This window comes from Alexandromys fortis, unplaced genomic scaffold, assembly GCF_014885135.2.
Source record: "Alexandromys fortis isolate MF-2015 unplaced genomic scaffold, M_Fortis_MF-2015_v1.1 scaffold_77, whole genome shotgun sequence".
Classification (NCBI taxonomy): domain Eukaryota; kingdom Metazoa; phylum Chordata; class Mammalia; order Rodentia; family Cricetidae; genus Alexandromys; species Alexandromys fortis.
The window spans coordinates 5,666,962-5,685,876 of NW_026067967.1; the positions used below are offsets into that span (position 1 = coordinate 5,666,962).

At 50.9% G+C, this 18,915-nt stretch overlaps 1 protein-coding gene across 9 annotated transcripts in view; it reads left to right on the forward strand.

Moving 5' to 3' along the window:
• Window positions 1–18,915, forward strand: part of Tenm4 (teneurin transmembrane protein 4) — a 652,091-nt gene that overhangs the window by 470,307 nt on the left and 162,869 nt on the right. For 8 of the 9 annotated variants that reach the window (XM_050154435.1, XM_050154436.1, XM_050154432.1 and 5 more), the window contains 2 exons: window positions 1,560–1,658; window positions 2,832–3,067. In XM_050154435.1, the coding sequence (XP_050010392.1) occupies window positions 1,560–1,658; window positions 2,832–3,067 (335 nt within the window). The remainder of the gene's footprint in view (window positions 1–1,559; window positions 1,659–2,831; window positions 3,068–18,915) is intronic. The other variant, XM_050154434.1, reaches the window with a different exon arrangement.

Sequence of the window (18,915 nt, forward strand, 5' to 3'; positions counted from 1 at the left end):
CAGTGATGGCCCAGACCAACATCCCAGCCGCAAAACAGTGTCACTTTGTACTCCACTGTCCCTGGGGTGTTAGGTGACGTGGGACCCCCACAGTCCCTCTCTCTTTGATTTGAGAAGGTGGCAGACATAAGTTGGACTGTGTTGAGTACACAGAGTTGCGGAGCAGACGGCCCGAGTTCTGGGCCCGGCCAGCCCGTTCTGGGACAAACTCCACTACCTGTTCACCATGTGATCCGACCTCAGAAAAGTTGCTTCTCTGAGCCGTGCCCCGCCAGCTGAAAGGGGAGATGACAGAGCTGACTTGATAGGAATGGGGTGGAGAATACGTGTAAGCCACTCACAGAGCTCCTTGAACAGCAGACCGTGTGTGGTAGGGCAACCGTCACATTGAGCATCACCTCAGGCGACCCCATAGCCACGGGTGCGTCTTAGTGCTGTAGTCACCAGTGCGGAAAGCAGTGGAGATTTCTACCCAGAGTCACACATCAGAAAGCCTTTGCATTGGAATACTGTGTTCTAAGGCTGGGTGAGAGGCAGAAAGGTTCCTTGGCAGGACTAGAGCCCAGAGCTGGCTTGCTGCCATCTCTCCTCCCTCTGGTATGCCTTACCGTGAGGCGGCAGCAGCCCTGAAACTAGCTGGAAGTGGGATCTAGGGCACTTGAGAGTGAATGGCATCTCCTAGCAGGTGCAGTTGGGACCCAGGCAGCTACATTCGGGGCACAGTCGGCAAAACGCATAAGCATGGCTCTGCCCTCATGAACAAAGGCCCTGCCTGTGTCTTCAGGGAACTGTCTTCCTTGCTCATCAGTTACCACCCTGTTCCCACACAAGCTGAGGGATGGTGAGACTCTAACCAGGTCCTCATCCACGGGGACTTAAGAAAAAAATCCAGATTTGTTGGCCCTATCTCAGTGCACCAACTGAGTCTCTGTGGCTCTGCTGGACCTGGGCAGGGTACAACCCTCCAGAACATTCTCCTTCTTTAGAAGACAGGGGCCACAGGTGCTCGGTGCTCTCATATCTTCAGAGAAGTCAAGTGGGTGTTTCCAGATGTTGCTTTAGCAGATGTGGAGGGAGTCAAATAGAGAACGTTGGGCTGTCGATCCAGATCAACAAGTTCAAATTCTTGCTTTGAACCTTGTTGCTGGTGACCTTGGCGCGTCCCACTACAGTTCCCTATCCTGGTGCCCTCATCTGTAGTACTGGGATCACCCTGACTTCCTTGCATAGCATCTAGTTTGGAAATTTGAGAAAATGCATATAATGTGCCTAGCCCACTGCTGGGCACCTTCCAGTCCTCCCAGCTGAGAACTGGAGTTGGATACACACAGCTTCCAGCCACGCGGGTTTGTATAGAGAGCCCTCCCTCTAAATGCTGTGCGCCAGGTGGATCCTTTGCACACGTGGCTTTGCACACCGACCTGTTGCCTGGACCCTTCGTCCCCGCTGGCCTCGCGCACAGCCGCACCCGACAGCCACTCTTCATTTGTTTCTATACTCTCCCCTTCATCGATGCATGCATGACTCATGGCTTCATTCATGTCTCCATGTGTGTGTAGAAACCTAGGCAAGCAGCCATTCCTAGGGACATTGCAGGACAACCTCATTGAGATGGACATTCTCAGCGCCTCCCGCCATGATGGGGCTTACAGTGACGGGTAGGTGGCACCTCCCCTCCCCCCACCCCACGCTCCTCCTTCGTGTGTGCTCTCCGTGTGGCCCCTGCGCTTGCATGCAAACCCCTGAGACCTTTCCCTGGGAACTCCTGGGAGAAGCGATGCCGTGTTGCATGAGCATTCCCCAAGTCCACGTCCCACTTGCGAAGTCTGTCCTTGGAATACCCTACCCCGCCCCCGCCCCCGCCCCCGCCCCCAGCATATTAACAGTGGTCTTGTTAATATGCGGCTCTCAGCATCCCATCGGCTGCCTTCCCCATTCTGGAAACCATCTCATGTCGCAGTTTTTATACAGCACAGGCCCTGTGTCTCACGTATTCCGGCATCGAGTGTATATTCTGTGGTCCGAATGTCTTCTAGCCTGGGAGGAGTGGGTTTGTCCTAAGATTCCAAGGCCATGCGGTACAAATCACGCAGTCCACACAGGGTTTGCACAAGTCCTCCCATGGCTATGGCTCGGGCCATGTTATGCAGGATTTTTCATGATTCGACCGCAATCACGTGCTTTGACATTCTCCACTGCCTTCAAGATTGCAGCTGGGCTACAGGATGGAGCTGCCTGTCTTTCCTCCACATAGCTTTCGAGTAGCGCTGCAGCTAAGGCTCCTGAGGCTGTGAGGGCATTGTTACCAGCCATGGGCAGAGCTTATGGTGACTCCATGACTTCTACCCCAGCAAAGCGCCTTTTAAAAAGAAGGGCTTCCAGTGCCTTACCAAGGTGCACTGGAACGCAGGTATTAGAGCAACAGTGACCTCCAGGAGACAGGCAGGACTTTAGACACCCCTAAGCTATTGTAATGACTTTAGAGAACAGAGTTTATTTCCCAAGAGCCATCCCCCTACCCCAGCTCCACGGTTCCCAGGAAAAGGACTTCAGGGCCACCTCTGTTGAGTGAGTAGTGCCTTCTGCCTTGGGTGGGGCTTCCTGTCCTGTTAGTGCTCTGTGGAAACGTGTCTTCTTGTGCCCCGTTTGTGGTCCGGTTCGTGACTTTTCCTGACCCTGTCATCTTCTCTGTGATGATTCTCTCTCTCTCTCTTTCTCTTTCTCCAGGCTTCTCTGCATGTCTCTTCTTCCGTGCGTCTCTCCTGCAGGTTGGCCTGGGCGCCTGGTTGGCAGGCAGATGCTGACACCTTCCCGCCTCTCTCCATCCACAGGCACTTCCTCTTCAAGCCAGGAGGCACCTCCCCGCTCTTCTGCACCACATCCCCAGGGTACCCCCTCACGTCTAGCACCGTGTACTCGCCCCCACCCCGGCCCCTGCCCCGCAGCACCTTCTCCCGGCCAGCCTTTAACCTCAAGAAGCCCTCCAAGTATTGCAACTGGAAGTGTGCCGCCCTGAGCGCCATCGTCATCTCGGCTACCCTGGTCATCCTGCTCGCATACTTTGTGGGTAAGCACGTTCTCCCCACCCCACCCCCAGCTCCCCATGATGCCCCTTTGTCCCAGAGGGTGGCCATCAAAGCACCTGGGGTCACCAAAGGCACCGCACCAGCAACGCGGTCGTAGGACACAGGTTGTACCAAGAAACCTTGCCCTGCTGTGGTCCATGGCCTACAACATAGGAGCGTTCTTGCCTCTGTGTGTGGGTCAGGAAGGCCAAGGTGAGCAGTTCGGGAGAGGAAAGGAAACCACCAGGACTGCTCCGGGTGGATTTCAGCTGGGTGACTGATAGTGTGTTGTGGAAGCCGTCATGGTTGTTAAAATACAGTCAGAGCCCAAGGAAATCCTGCATGAGAAACAACAGGCCCCCAGGAGTGGGGAGCTGACTGAGGGAGGAGCCGAGGTTCAGAGCCATCCTGGCTGCGAATTTTCTACCCAACCCCAGGTCTACTCTGGGTTATGTAAGAAAGTCCCCTGTTCTGTGACCTGTGGCCCTGCTCCTGCAGGACGGCTTCTCCTTGGCATTCTTTGGACACATTTCTAGCAAAATCTGGTCTCCTACTTCTGAGTCCCCGCTTTGATTTTCTCCTGGGAAAGCAATCAATTGGAAGAGTAAGTGGGCTGAGTGAGGAGCCTGCGACCTCTATGGTAATAAACCTGTGAGGAAAGGCATCCAGAGTGGGTTTGGCTTAGCTCTGGATGTCTTTTCCGAGGATGAAGGTAGGTGATCCTAGCCTGAGAAGGCCTTGAACCCATGCTAAGGAGTTCAGAGAGATTTCTGGAAGTAAATGGGATTATCAGTATAGGCCAGTAGGTAGAATTATAACTGACCAGCCGAGGTCAAAGAAAGACAGAGGACTTCCCTGTCTAGCAGGCTGTCACTACGGATGCAAAGTGAGCCTGTCTTGAGAGGCAGTACCATGCCATCATAGAAAAAGGTCAATGGAACACGAACCACCACTTGTTTCAGAAATGAAAATAATGTTTTAAACATAGACGGGTTTCAAGTGATGATGTAAACTCTAAGTTCACTTCCCTCTACGAGGTCCTCGGTTTCCTAAAAACAGTCAGGAAGGTGACACTCCTGAGAATATCCTACTATCTCCCTATGCCAGGTCTTGTTTCCCCTTATGAATATAGGCTTCGAGAATGCATAGCTCCAAAACAAGCTGGTGTACAATTCGTATGTCTTTTACCAATTAATTTATGGTTGTTGCCTGGAAAGCTACATTGTATGAATCCTGAGGCTATATTCCAATGAGATAAAAAGGAACCTCTGTGATTGATTAGTGATGCCTGTCATGGTCACCTTGGAGCAAACAGGGTGGGCATATTATTGGATGGATAATCAGAAGAGCTCTCGGCAGTGGTAGGCCACAGTTAGGTTTTCATTACACGAAGAAGGAACCAATGGCAGAGCTGTTGGGAAGTGGTTACAAGGAACTAGTCTGGAAAAGTTGATAGCTCCAACTAAGATAATAATGGCGTGGGCCTGGAGAGAAAGGACGTAGGTAGACGATAACTTTAGCAGGATTTGCAGCGCCAATCAGAGGTTCATTCCATTAGTAGCATGAGCTTATTAAGAGTAAATACAGGTTTGTGATAAGGAACGTAAGGCTGGACTGTAGCAGTCACACCCAGGGAAGACACCAAGAGGGTCTGGGCGTCCCCTCTGTCATTAGCATAGACTCAGTGAGGGCTTGGGAAGAGCATGGCCTGGGTACCAGACAGTCCTAGAGACCAGCGCTCCCACGTAGCAACGGCTCACCCTCAGACAGCTCACTGATTCCCCAGAATAATGCCTGTGAGGCTGGAGTTAAGCACTGCCTGTGTGGGGACTGGTCACCCCACATCTCAAGGGCTGGCCGTGGCAACCTTAGGATCTGATCTCTTTCCCTGATGAGGGCTAGAATGGGCACACAGGCATCTTGCTCGGCCCTAATTGCAGGCTGTGATGACTAACTTGTAAGGAACTATCAATTATTAAAGATCAAATTAATTGTTTCAGCCAAGCACAAATATCCTTAACAAAGACTCTTTTCCAGCAGACCAACTGATCTAATCAACAGGCAAAAAAAGCGCAGATATTTAATTAGATTTTTGATGAAAAATTGTGTTTAATTTCAAGTATAATCAATTATTAATTACTGCAATGAGCAAGTCTGACTGGGTTTACTAATTAACTCATTTAAAAATTATGAATAACCTTTTCATTTGTAATCATTTTCTACAGCCTATCAAATTCCAGATAAGAATTGCATCCCCTAGTAGCCAGCAGAGGGGAGACAGAGCAAAGGGCGGGAAAGAATGTGGCTTCTAATACCTGCCCAGGGCAGCCATGCCAGGGTGGTGATCCTGACAGAGCTACTTGCCCTTTAGCCTCTTGGTTGGGAACTGTGCTGAAGAAATGAGCAGCCAGTGACCTTTCAGTTTCAGACATATTTACTGGCATTTCCATGGGAAAATAGAGAAAGCAAAGTTAACTCTCATGGAACCTTGCCTTTGGGCTCTCTCAGCCCGCTTCCCCCAGCAAGCTTTGTGGGGCCGGGGTGGAGCCCTCCCCCCACGGAGGACCTGCTCACATTCTTGTGATGTCTTCATAGGGGTCCGCACAGGTCTCCTTTATGCCAAAGGACTGGCATTCAGACAGGCAGCTAGGGATGCTCACCCCACCTGACTCCTCCTGTTAGGCTCTCAGATCCTCGCTGGTCTCCACTGACGACCTTACCTTTCCTTTTCCAGAGCAATCTGCTTCGGAACCACATGGAGGAAGGGGCTGGAGGGCGATGTTGTGCCGTCGTGTAGATGATGCTTTACTGCGTCTTCATCACGCTTAGAGCATTTTCAGTAAAACAGCAATACATGTAGCCTGGGAAGAGTGACAGTGGCCTCTGTCGTCCACAAGATCAGCATCTCTTAGCTCTGACGTTTCCACGGGCCCCTTTCTAGCCCACACATCTCACGTGTACTTCACCATTGAAATCTCCTGACCCCAGTGGGTTAGGACCCCATTTGAGGTTGAGGACCCTGGGACCCACAGAGCTAAAGTGACTCACTCCCTGCCATGTGGTTAGATTGGGAATGTGGCCCCCAGCCACAGGCATCCCGGCACTTTTGGGAACTTTACTTTTGCTCTCTGGAACTCACTCTTTACCCTCATACGCTAGCTTTCCAATCTCGGTGTTTTGGGGTTTTTTTGGCGGGGGGCGAGGGGGTGGTATATCTTAAATGTGACCTTAGCATTGGACCAGATCCAGGACATGCTGCTTCCTTCTGGACCCTCCCAATGGTTCTGTGGAATCAGTATGACTTTCTCGTGGGGATCTAAGGCTCAGAGCACGCGCCAGCTTTCCAGGATCCTCCAGGCAGTAAATGGCATAGCTGCCACTCCACCAAGACCTGGGATCTCCCAAACTGCGCCTGTAGACACAGTCCTGAGCTCGAACAGGTGATGTTGAAGGACTCCACCGCCGGCCCCACATCTGATCCTTATCCACTGAGCAAGTGTGGACCCCTTTCTAAACCCCTCAGAACCTCAGCCTCCCGTTTCCATACCGTTCCTGTAACAGGAACGGCGCGCCTGAGTGACGGATGCCCCTGAAGAGATTGGCTCCGGAAATCAGGCCGCCGACTTTAGGACCTCAGCTCCACTGCTTACAAGTTTTCATATCTGTGCAGTGGGAACCACAAGTGGTTACATCACAGGGTGGCCATGCAATCTGGGCAAGAAAGTTTATACAGAGTAGCTACCCTGCCCTGCACACACACACACACACACACGCACACACACACACACACACACACCGGTATGACGTGTGTCATCGTCACAATGCAGAGTATCTACCTCCTTATCTTCTGAGGGAAGACCTGGGCCTAGCCAGCCTGCCTCGCTGTGGCCTGCCGGCTTTCTGGCCTGCCTGAGTCACCAGGGCAGCGAGGAGGCAAACAGGGCGCTTGTCGGAACACAGTTGGAGGGAGGTCTGGCTGTTCCAGGACAGCAGTCACAAAAGGAACTGTCATCTACAGTGCACCCCCCCCCCCCGTCTTTTCTGTAACTAGGACAAAAGCTGACTTGGCTTCCCTGACAGCTGTAGCCCCGTGAAGCCAACAGCTTCCCTTGCTTCAGAACAGCCGTATAAAAGGCAGTAGATGAGCTGCAGATTGCGATCTTGAGGAGGCCTCAGGCACCTGCCTGGCAGGAGAGCCCTGCAACAGGGGTGGAGAAAGCCTCTCCACGTACACGAAGGCCCCAGAGCACCCCGGGGTGCTGGCTCTTCCACGCCAGCTCCAGGCCCACCCTGAAGGGCGGAGGTGCTTTGACCGTAATATCTCTAAGGAAGCGTGGCGCCCTCCAGTAGGGTAACTCAGGGAGTCTTCTTTCCTTTCTACTTCTGCGCGGTAGAGGGATAACAGAGCTGCGTTAGTCAGCTAAGCACAGAGCCTGTGGTGGAGGAGGCAGCCCTTTCCGGTGGCTCTGGAAGACTGCCCCTCCTGCTCCTGGAACTGTCTTAGCCTGGGCTGTGATGTGTGTAGCTGATCCCACCCAGCTCCCTGCAGCCCACAGTTCCTCAGACATCGTATCAGAACATACAGAGCGTGGGGGTCACAAGCAGGAGCCGGAGCCACCTCTGGATGGGAATTCCTGCATGCTCAGAAGCAGAAACAGATCTTCTTAATAACCAGGTCATATTTTCACCTCTACCAGAGACCAAGTGTGGGCTAGGTAAACGCTGGCACAGAGCGGCGAGAGCTTAACTGTGAGAGCGTGGCCAAGCTTCATTGCCGCTTTCCAGGAGGCAGTACAGAGACAGCTTACCTTGGTTGGACATTACTGTGGCACTGGGCCTGGTGGAGCCCGAGTCATCCGGTTCTTGAGGCTGTCTGGAAAGGGTTGGTAGAGGTGCGCTTGGGAAATTAATGGGGTTTGCAGAGAAGGAGGGTGTTGTAATAGGAGCGGCGGGGCTGCGTCCCCAGCACCCCGAGTGATGTGGGAGTGTCATATATCAGGAGGGCTCCCTGGAGATCTCCGACGCCCCACCCGTTTATGAGTTAGTTTTCGCATCTCTATGGCAGAACACCTGACAAAGGCGGCTAAGGATAGACGGGCTGCTCTGAGCTGAGAATTTGAGGAGGAATACAGTCCCATCATGGCACAGAAAGTATAATGGCAAAAGCATGAGACAGACAGTGGCATTTTAGACATAATCAGAAAGCCGAGCGTGCCCAGGAAAATGGGGCCAAGCTGTGACGCCTCAAGCCCCACCCCCAGTGACCCACTTCCTCTAGCAAGGCTCCAATTCTTAAAGATATTCCGAGACAGCTGGGGAGCAAGTATTCCAAATGTCTATGGGAGACATATCTCATTCAAACCACAGAGCCTCTTAAACTGGCCACCATCAGTGTGGTAGTGTGACAGGAAGGGACAGGAGGCCTCTCATCCCAAGAAGGCTGCAGTGCATACCTCCTGTGGCCTGTTATCCTGCCCAGAGCCAGCACAGGGTGGCTGTGCTCAGAAAAGCTTTCTCGAATTAAGGACTGTACAGAATGCTTAAGTCGACCGTAAATAGTCTACATAGAAAGGTACGGGCCAAAGCACAGTGACGGAAATGTTTGTTTCAGCTCCTGGGATTCCGGTACAAGTGAGAAGACATAAGAAGAATAGGGAACACTTGAGCGGTGGAAGCTGGGGTGATGATAGCTCCCTCCCCCATTCCTTAGCCGAAACCGGCTCCTCTGTGCAGTCTCAGGTCTCAGATGTAGTTTGAGCAACAGACCTGTTGCACATTGGGTCTGGGTGTTAGTGAGCAGCTAAGGGCTTAAGTTTTCTCTTCAACCTCACATCAAGTCTTTTGGATGGAAGCCATGAGTTTAGCTTTATCACCAAAGCACGGAGGGAGGAATCCACAGAACCTGGTCTTTCATAAGGAGGAAGGAATGGTCAGGATACAGGATCCCGCATCAATGCCTTTCTCTCTAGGATTGGTTCCTCCCCTGCCCTGTAGGAAGATGTCTATGGTTGTACTCTTTACAGCTGACCCCCAGCTCCCCAGTAGGGGCAGTCAGAAATGCTGTCCCGGAGAACAAGCAGATGCACTCTGTGCATTTCCAAAGGACAGAGTCAGGCATGAGGCACAAAAAGATGGGAGAGGCTTGGGGGATGATCCATGGGATATAGGCATGAGGACAGAACTTGGATTCCCAGCATCCACAGAAAAATCCTGGCATAGCTATACAGTTCCCTATAAGCCCAGTGTAAGGACCTCTGAGGGTTGCTGACTGCCAGCCCAACTCCATGTTTGGTTAGAGTCGGTCTCAAAGAAGTACGATGGGCAGTGGTAGACCAGGACATCCCATGCCCCCCTTTGGCCCCTGCCCATATGCACAGGCACCTGGACTGAGAGGAGGGATAAGTGCATAGCCTTTAGAGGCCCATGATCCTGTCTGTGCCATCCCTCCTCAGATACTATCCCCACCATCTGGGCAAGCCTTGTCTTCATCAAGCTCTCCATTTTTTTTTATTTGTAAGGCAGGAATAAAAATGAACACACAGAGCCTGACTGAAATTATGACTCAGGCAACATGTTTGAGCTCAGCGGGAAAGAAAGGCTTCCAGTCTGAGGCGCTGCCCACAATAGAACAGTTTGGGGGTGATCTTCCTGGCAGCAGAATTACCAAGCAGTAGGTTGTTCTATTTGCTTGTTTTTTTGTGTCTTTGATTGTTCATTTGCTTTTGACTGGAGAATAATGTAATGAAGACACTAATTGCAACGTCGAGTGCCAAGTGTCAAGGAGCAAAATGACTCTGGGCTAATGGTACCAGGATGTTGTTACTCCTGCAGGCGCTGCAGGGCAAGAAAGAGATGCTTCCTTCCATGCCACTGCTACAGCTACTGGCTCCATTTGCTGTGTATAGCACTTCCGTGGACATCTTCACGTCTGCGGTTTCCTTCTTTCTTCCTCTCGAACGGGATGTCTGCGTGACCAGGTGTTGACAGGTCAATGCTGCAGGATAGGACGGAATCCCAGACCCTACTCAGGTATCGAGTCTCCTCGGTGTCCTGCAAGTATGGAGCTTTGTATGTGAGCTTGGGTCAGCTGAGATCTGTGGGAACTAGGGGTGCCAAGGGACTACTAGAAGGAAGGTAGCAGATCTTCATTCTGGAGGGTGCCACCTGCTTCTCTCTGTGTGTTCTTTCCCAAGACCTTTACCCAAGCCAGCCATGGGGTGTACAGTTATAACCCCAGCACCTGGGAGGCTGATATAGAACAGTAGGCTTGAAGGCAGCCTGAGCTGCAAAGCCAGGCTTTGTCTCAACAAACCCAAATGAAGAACCCGCAAAAGAGCTCTACTGAAGTGTCGTTATTCAGGAAGGCCAGCATCTCACTTATGTCCTTGTGAAGCCTGTGGTACCCTCCACAGTCACAGAGGAAAGGCACCATTGGGGCAGTGCCAGGCAGAGGTGTAGGACAGTAAGTAAAGGCCAGGGGAGAGGTCTCGTTTGCCTGGCAAAAGTCCTTGAGGGAAAAGGCAGGATTGGAAGCAAGTCTTATAAAAGAGGGAAACTGTCTAAAAGTTGATAAGGTCATAGACCCTCCAGGCCAAGGTCAGAAGCACAGATGTGGACTGGACAGGGGCCTTGAGGGACAATGGAATCCATACAAAGCAAGATGTTCATTCAGGGAGAAGCCACTGGGTGGAGTCCGTCAGACATGATCATCAACATGCATCGAGATGCCCTCCTAAAATCGAGTCTGCTGTGACATGATCTCACCCCAGGTGCCTGTTCTCCTGGGGAAATACTGCCGGTAAAATGTGAGCAGATCAACAGGTTCAGATACTAAAGGACTGACCATTTCCTCCATGCTTGTCATTTCCAGGGTTCTCTATATTTAATCAGGAAGCGAGAGGGTATAGTCAGCCTAGGCCCAGCTCGGATTTCAATTTAATCTGTACCTCATACTAAACGGAAAGGTAGGGCAAGTTGCTGAGCCGCTTTGAGCCCCAGCGTCCTTTCTTGTTAAGGCAGGTACTACATGCCATGGGAGAATTTGTGAGCATGGATTATTTTTTATTTATTTCCTTATTCATTTTGACTTTTTGCACTTCTTGAGATGGGGTCTCAGGTAGCCCAGTTTGGCCTGATATGCAGTGTCTAGACACGGACACAGCACAGGACATGTGGCAGCTTCCACTTAAAGCCGGTGGCCGTGGTTCATACTGTCACCATCATCTGCACGGGCGTCATCCTAGCCAAACACAGGGGTCTGTGTGTGCAGAGAACAACAGGGCCTCACATCTGTCATGTAACAGTCGGGGACAGGAAGGCAAGAAACCACAGTGATCAAAGGGTAGGGGACACCCAAGTGCAGGAGCCTGTCTCCAGGCTGTCCTGCGAGGTTTCACGGTGAACATTCCCTTTATAAACCCCACAAGTCCGTAAAGGTAAGTCATCCGCCCTCATCCCTGTCAAAAGCAGATATTCCCGTCAGGGAAGCCCTCCACTAATAACGCATGCTCAAATTAAAAAAAAAAAAACCCACTTGAGAAGCTGTAGGGACCACTTCTTAATTGATCATAGAAAAAGCAGAGGGTAAGTCACACGGTTCATGTGCCACAGGAAACCAGGACATGGAAGTTTTGCTTCTGGGGCCAACCACAGCCTCTCCTCTAGAAGGTGTGGAGGCAGAACATCAGCCGCAACACCCGCAAGTGTCTTCCCTCGAGCGGCAGGGAGTGGCCAAACTTAAGTTTAAAATTCAGCTGCATTAGCTCTTTTCTGAAGGCGAAGGAGGATGTTGTGAAAGTGAGGGGCAGTCAGCTGCATGTAGCCATGCCTTAGGTGCACTTGTGACCCGCGTGGCTGCAAGTGCAGCAGAGAGGACTCTGTGTCCTGCTGCCTAAGGAAATGACAAGCCTTTCCCAGACTTGCCTGCTGAGGGCTTTGCTGCCTGAGGGCAGGGCTGCCTGCCCCCAGCTGAGCCGTGCCACGTGAAAGGGGGGCTGTTCCTGGGTTTCTCTGATCTCAAGGTCATTAGTAGAGTCTTGGCCACGCGGTGCAGACAGGCCCTGACCAGGCTCCAGTGTCCTCTCTGCAGGGTCGCTCTCTGACTGCTTGTTCCCTCAGCAGTGCTCTCAGGAAGCCACTTTTGTTGGACTTGAGATTAACTAGGGGAGGAGGGCTGCCCGGGCTGTGCTTCCTTGGCAACAGCAGGAGCAGAGTCACCGGGACTCCATCTGCAGCCACAGCACATAGCACGCCTTTAGTAAATGGTGCAACCGGAACCATTTGGGAGTACGCTTTTTTAAAACCACGAAATTCAGTTAATACCTGCCGTCCGGCTCGGCTCTGAGACACCTCATCTATAACACGGGTTACTAACAATATCCACCTTAAAGGGTTTTTAAGTGATCTTGCCAACGTGACTTCAACATTAGGACAGTGCACAAGGGAGCAAGCCTTAAGTCAGGTCTATGGCTGTTTTAGTAACAGTCCTCACACATCCCCCCTCCCCCTTTCACATCCCTGAAGCTATGCTGGGAGTGAAGAAGGAGGTTTCTCAGCCCTGAGGGAAGGCCTCTCCTCACATGGCCTGGGCTGGGACCTACTGCCCATGCTATGGACACTGGGCTGGGCTCCTTCTACCTGGAATGTGGTGCCTGGCGAGACAGCAACCACTAAGATTGCACTCTCTGCTCTCACACAGGGTCAATTTCTTTGTGCCTTCAGAACCAGATTTTTTTTTCATGGAAAGAGCTCAGAGCTACATAGCTGCAGGTTTGGGTTCAGTTCTTGCCCAGGTCCCTCCACAAATGTGTCGGCCAAGCCTGAGTCTCCTCAGCTGCTCTTCGAAAGGGCTAGTAGGTCTCCAAAGCAAAATAGTCAGGGTAGCAACCTTCCTCTGCCCTAAAACAATCTCAGGCCTGTTAACGCCCCAAGTCCCCAGAGGTCCTTGTTTTACCTCTTCATCGCAAACCCCGATACACCACAGAAGCAGTCAGGATACTGTGAACCACGGTACACACTGAGCCCACTTCACTACCTTCCGTCCCACCGGAGGTAGCATGGATGCTACCATCTCAGGGATAAGGGAACGGCAGCTGCAGAGAGGGAAGCCACCCCACAACTAGAGCGTCAACATGGGAGAAGCGGTCACATGTCCTTGACCACAGAGGCCAGGCTGGTCATCACCGGACATCATTACCGTGGCCCCACTGGAGAATCTGCATTGGTGGCAACTGGCAGAGCCAGATGGTGAGGCTGAGGCAGGCAGGTTGAAAAGTTTGGGGAGCAGGTCAGCCCCTTCATTAGGAATGCATGGGAGCGGTCTTGGTAAAGCCAATTAGGGGCAAGAGAGCTTCCTTAGTCTATTGTTACAGTAAGAATTCCTGTGCAAATTAAAATCCTGCTTCCTCTTATCTTCAGCTTGCCTCTCACCGGTTCTCAGTGCCTGCCAGTTAAAAGAGCAGCCGTATTGACCACGGACTCACAGGCTTGCCACACAGAAGTGGCCTTCTTCCCAGTACTACACAGTGCAGAAAAAATGGTCCATGGTGCCAGAGTCCATTCCCCAGAAACAGTGGGTCCCGGAGTGAGGGACTGTAGCCCTGATTGCTGCAGTCACGGTCTAGCCAGAGACAGGAGAGAAAGCAGTATATTTACTTGATTTAAAATTAGCCCCACGTAGTCACCAGTGGGATCCTGTCAGCCCGCTTCACAGTGATTCTCCCCATAAAAGCTGTTTTATCTGCTGGACAAATAACTCTCATTCTGTGCCCAAAGTCTGTCAACTCCTGGGAACAAGAGAGCGCCTGCAGCTAGAAGGAGCCTGCAGATGGCATGGCAGGGAAGTCATGAGGAATACAGAGAAGGAAAGAAAGATGGGGGGGCCACGACAGAACTGGCTTAATTTTTCAGTAAGTACAGGAGCTAAGGACAGCAAGATACCAAGTGACAGTGGTCATGCAGCTGCCATTTGTCAGCCTCTTAGGCACCGCTCTGTGGCAACGCCACGTGTCATCTCTCTGATCCTTTGGGACGGGTGTGGTAAGCTTCATTTTGAAGAGGAGGAAGCTAAGGGTGATGAGGCTGAGACCTTTGTCCAGAGCTAGGACGTCAGTAAACAGACATGCTCCGTGCTTTGGACAGAGCTGTGCCTGCTGTGCACTGCATTGCTTTGTGGTTACTGTTTTAGTTTTAGCCTTCGTGACTCCTCAGGGATAACTGAGAGCCTGGGCTCTGACACCGCAAGGATTTAGATTCAGATGCTGTTCCATCAAATCCCCATAGGACTTTGGAAGTCACAGAGCCCTTCTGGGCCTCCATTTCCACCTGTTAACCCAGTATGATGCCCTTGTCTAGAGCCTGACACCTGCTGTGTGTAAGGCTTCTTCCCTCTCCTCCATCACCCTTAGAGTGATCTTGCCTTGCTGGTTAGTTACAGGAGAACAAAATGTATCTACAAGCCCAACACCCAGATTCAAAGCATGGTTCCTTTGAATCTATTTCTATGATGTTTTTGTTGTTGTTGTTTTTTTTTTTTTTTTTTTTTTTTTTTTTATTATTTTTTTTTTTTTTTTTTTTTTTTTTTTTTTTGAGACAGGGTATCTCTGTGTAACAGTACCGGCTGTCCTGGAACTAGCTCTGTAGACCAGGCTAACCTTGAACTCACAGAGATCCCCCTGCCTCTGCCTCCTAAGTGCCGGGATAAAAGACATGCACCACTATGTCCAGCTCTTGTTGATTTTTTATATGCAGATACAGAAGTACATAAAGAAGCACAGCCAGAATAAAACATACAGTTTTATAGCCCGCTCCCCTTCCCAACACTGCATCTCCGACATCTTTATTGTGGGTTATCATTGGTGTTCGTCAGGGCTGTTGTCATGTGTACAGTGCACCTTATTAGCCAGTCTCCTGTGTCAGGTGTCCAGGCCCCTTCAGGTTCCGCTCCACACACACACACACCTCTGTGTCACTGGACTCTTGGTCAGAGCTTTCAAGTGTGATAGCTTTATAGGAAGAGCGGGCATATGGGCTGGGAGATGAAAAGCTGCTGTTCTTTTGTTGTGTGGTTTTGCCTTTTCTGTCATTATTGGTGTTGGTGCTAACATCAGTAAGAAGTAGCTTATCCTGAGTCAGATATGGAGACCATGACCTGGGAATATGTATTCAGGTGGCTCTCGTGACACGTTCTACTCTGAACACAGTTTAAGGAAATTTTATAGTCACCAAACTAGGGGACGTACTAAAGCAATACATTACTAATCAATACAAAACTAAGGGAAGCCAGATACTTGGTGGGGACATGGGTTAGGTTACAGCAAAGCAGGGTCATCTCCTACAGGTCCCCGATGCTCGCTGGTAGCTTAGCTTTGGTGTTGGGGGCTCCAGTAGTCTGAGACGGTACTGTATTCCAGTGTGCCGTGATGCCACAGAAGAGTAAATGGCTCCCAGCAGCCAGTAATGAAGGAGACCGAAGGCAGCCCAAGGTAATGTGGGCTCTAGATCTGCAGCATCCCACTCTCCTCGACCAATGAAATTTGGGCCAGTCCATCTGCAGAGCCTCCAGCACAGCTGTGGCCTTTGCAGGGCACCTTGGTTTATATGGATCTTGTCGTTTTTCTCTCCTTGGAAAACTGCGAGTCAGAGCATCCTACCGACCTCAATTTCATAGAAATGGCTGTATTCAAACAAACAAAGATCCCAAATGCCAGTAGGAAAGCAGAAAGGCGGGTAGCCAGTCATGTGACCAGGTTGGTTCCCACTTTTACAATAAAATGCATCACTTGATGGGCCTGGAGCGATGGCTCAGTGGTTAAGAGCACTGGCCACTCATCCAGGTGACAGGGCTGGATTCCCAGCACCCACATGGCAGCTCACAACCATGCATAACTCCAGTTCCAGGGCTTCCGGTGCCCTTTCCTCAGGGCACCAGGCATGCAAGTGATGGTCAGACACATGCCAGCAAAATACTCATACATATAAAAATAAATAATTTTTAAGTGCTACCTGGACTGACAGTTACCTGCAGCTATAACTGTCTCTAGTCATTCCCTGGACAAATCCTGCTCCAGGAACAAATGAAGCAGGTTCCAGCACAGAGTTGCACACCCCATTCCTCGGCCTGGTCCTCCGTAGGCTTAGTGAATTGGTTAATTTGCCTCTTCGGGGAGGGGGGGTGGATGCTAGGGCGCTTTCCGTGTGTCTGAACATCAATGGAGCCCTTTTTTCCCCTCAAATGTCAGGACGAAGCGTGCACTTTCTGAGCCATCACTCATGTCTCGCTGGGCAGGAAAAGGCGACAGGAAAATGTCAGTCCCGGGATCAGATGGACGGAGCTGGAGCAATTGAACTTTCCCACCCTGGCTCTTGGCTTTTAGAAATCATTAACATTTCAATGTGGGTGATCCCTGGACCCTGCTACCTCTCCACAGCCTCTCTCTGAACTCTTCCAGCATCTTGTTACCTTTCCATTGAATTACAAGTTGTCTAATGGGAAAACCAAGTTTCTTATCTAGGTCACTCTCGGTACCCTTGAGCGGGGTTTGCACCTCAGCTTTAAATAGACAGCACAGGGGGTAATTGACATAATCCTGCCGTGTACTTTGTTGGGTGACGACTCTTCATTCTTCAGAGGATGAAGGGTACAATAATTATGATATAATAACGTTATGTGATATAATAATAATGTCCAAATAGTTTGGTCCAATGAGTGATGCCATAAGTTGTTGGCCGTGGAGGACTCTTTTCCAGTGAGACTGTTGTTACTCGAGTGACTGTCAGGGATTGGGTGGTGGCTACAGCTTCTGAACTCTGAGGACGAATTCCTGACTGAGTTTGCACGCACACATGCATGCATGCATCTGTTAGAGCCAGCCGAGCAGACCAGACTATTTCTCTTCCTCTCTCTTCTTCTTGTCCATCACCCAAGACTGTAAAACTCCCCACCTGCTGAACAGGACAGTGACGGAACTGAGGGCTTCTAGCATGACTTCTATTGACCCCTGATGACAGCTAATAAAAGTCCTCTGGGCTTCAAGATGCTATTTATAGCTCGCTAACCTCTGCCTCCTCCAGTTCCACGTCTGTAATTCTTACCTTCCGATTAATCCAATGGCTTTTATTATCACATCCTAATCATGCCTGGTAATGGGCTTTGTTATGACACTCACACATGTATACAATGCATTTTGATCACTTTTACTCTTCATTGCTCCCTGTTGTGTCCTTCCCACTGTTCCCCTTCCGTCTTCTTTGTAATCTGTGACCCAAACAGTTTCATTAGCTTTGCCTGTATCTGAGTGAGACGTGACTCCCAGAAGCGCGAATGCCTCACCAGTGGCTACACCACAGCAGAAAATGTCTCTCTCCACCTGTAGCCATTAGTGGCCTCTAGATCTTCCTGGGTGGGTGGATCCTCAGACTCCCCCCCACCCCCCATTGTATGACTGGATGTTGATAGGCTCCATCTTGCTCAGGTAATCTAGCAGCTGTGAGTTGAAAAGTACAAAGGGTATGTGACCAGAAGGTAGCATTCTGCAATATTCCACCCCATCCTTCTGCTCTTGTGCTTTTGTCTTCTGACCCTTGGAGAAGGCGATAAAGATGTCTCAGGTATGGCCAGGCATTTTCAACACTTATTCTCAGCAGTCTGGCCAGTTACGAATCTCTGCAGTTGTTAGTATGTACTGTTTAAGGAAGTGTCCCTGCGCTAGTCTATGGGGACAGACGCAGCTATTCAGAAGGCAGTCTGACGGGCACATCGTGTCCAGCAGAATAAAAGAGGTACTTCCCAACTAAGGGCTCTGTCCTCCTAGCCCTGGGCTTCTTACGAGGTTTATAGTGCCCAGTGTGAACTCCCTCCTGTCTACGGGGCCTGAATCCCAATCAGAAAGTGATTGGTGACCCCCTGTAGCAGACTTGTTACTCTTACACCAGTGGGTACCTTCTGCCTGGTGGGGCCAGTAGTTAAGTGTCAGACCCATCTTTATGACCTGAGTCCTTTCCCTGCCCCTGTCCTCCATGTTCACCCTGTCGTTTCAGGGTGGCCCAGTCTCTGGGGAATCAGTCACACGTGGTTTCAGATGGAGCTTTGCTTTCCTGGGGGCCTCTTCTTCAGGTCACAGGGACTGTCACCCTCCCAGCTGCGTGGGCCTCTGTTACTACCACGGAGGCAGAAGAGAGAAGAGACAGTGTCAGGACCGTCCGCCCCATGTGCGGCTCCCTTCCCACTGTGCCCTGCCTTACCCTCTTAGCTCCCCCAGGGACCCTGGACTTGGGAATCAGATTCTTCTCTGAACCCTGCCTCCCACCCACCCGAACCCTGCCTTTTTTTTTTAAAGGAAAGTCTTGCATTTGTATCCTCCTAAAATTAAGAGAACGCCCTGACAATAAAAATGTTTCTCTTCACAGAGCCGGGAGCATCCTCCTCGCTCTGGAATTAGTTAATTCTCATGACCTTTTTAACAAGACAGCGCTTGGCCCTCTCCGATAAGATAATTGACTCAAACAGGGGAAGAAGCTCTGCTCACTTAATGGTGTTCATCCGAGCTGTGTGCAGTTCAGGGAAGTTCTCCATTACCTTTGGAGTTGCCGATATATAGATTAAAGCGGTAGGAAGGCCAGTAGAAGCGTGAGCTAGTGCAGCCCGGGGTGGCAGTTTCCTCCCTCACAGGCACGCTAACAGTCGCCTTATTGCCGCCATCACTCAGAGCGGAAAGCAGGGGAGCACCCGGCGCAGGACTCCCCGCGGAAAAGGCGCCCAGTCAGCGGGAGCCGCCGTTGTCGCCATTACTGTTATCACCAACAGCACAAATCTGACGCCCAGGGAAACACAGTGATTGTGTGCGCTTGGCAA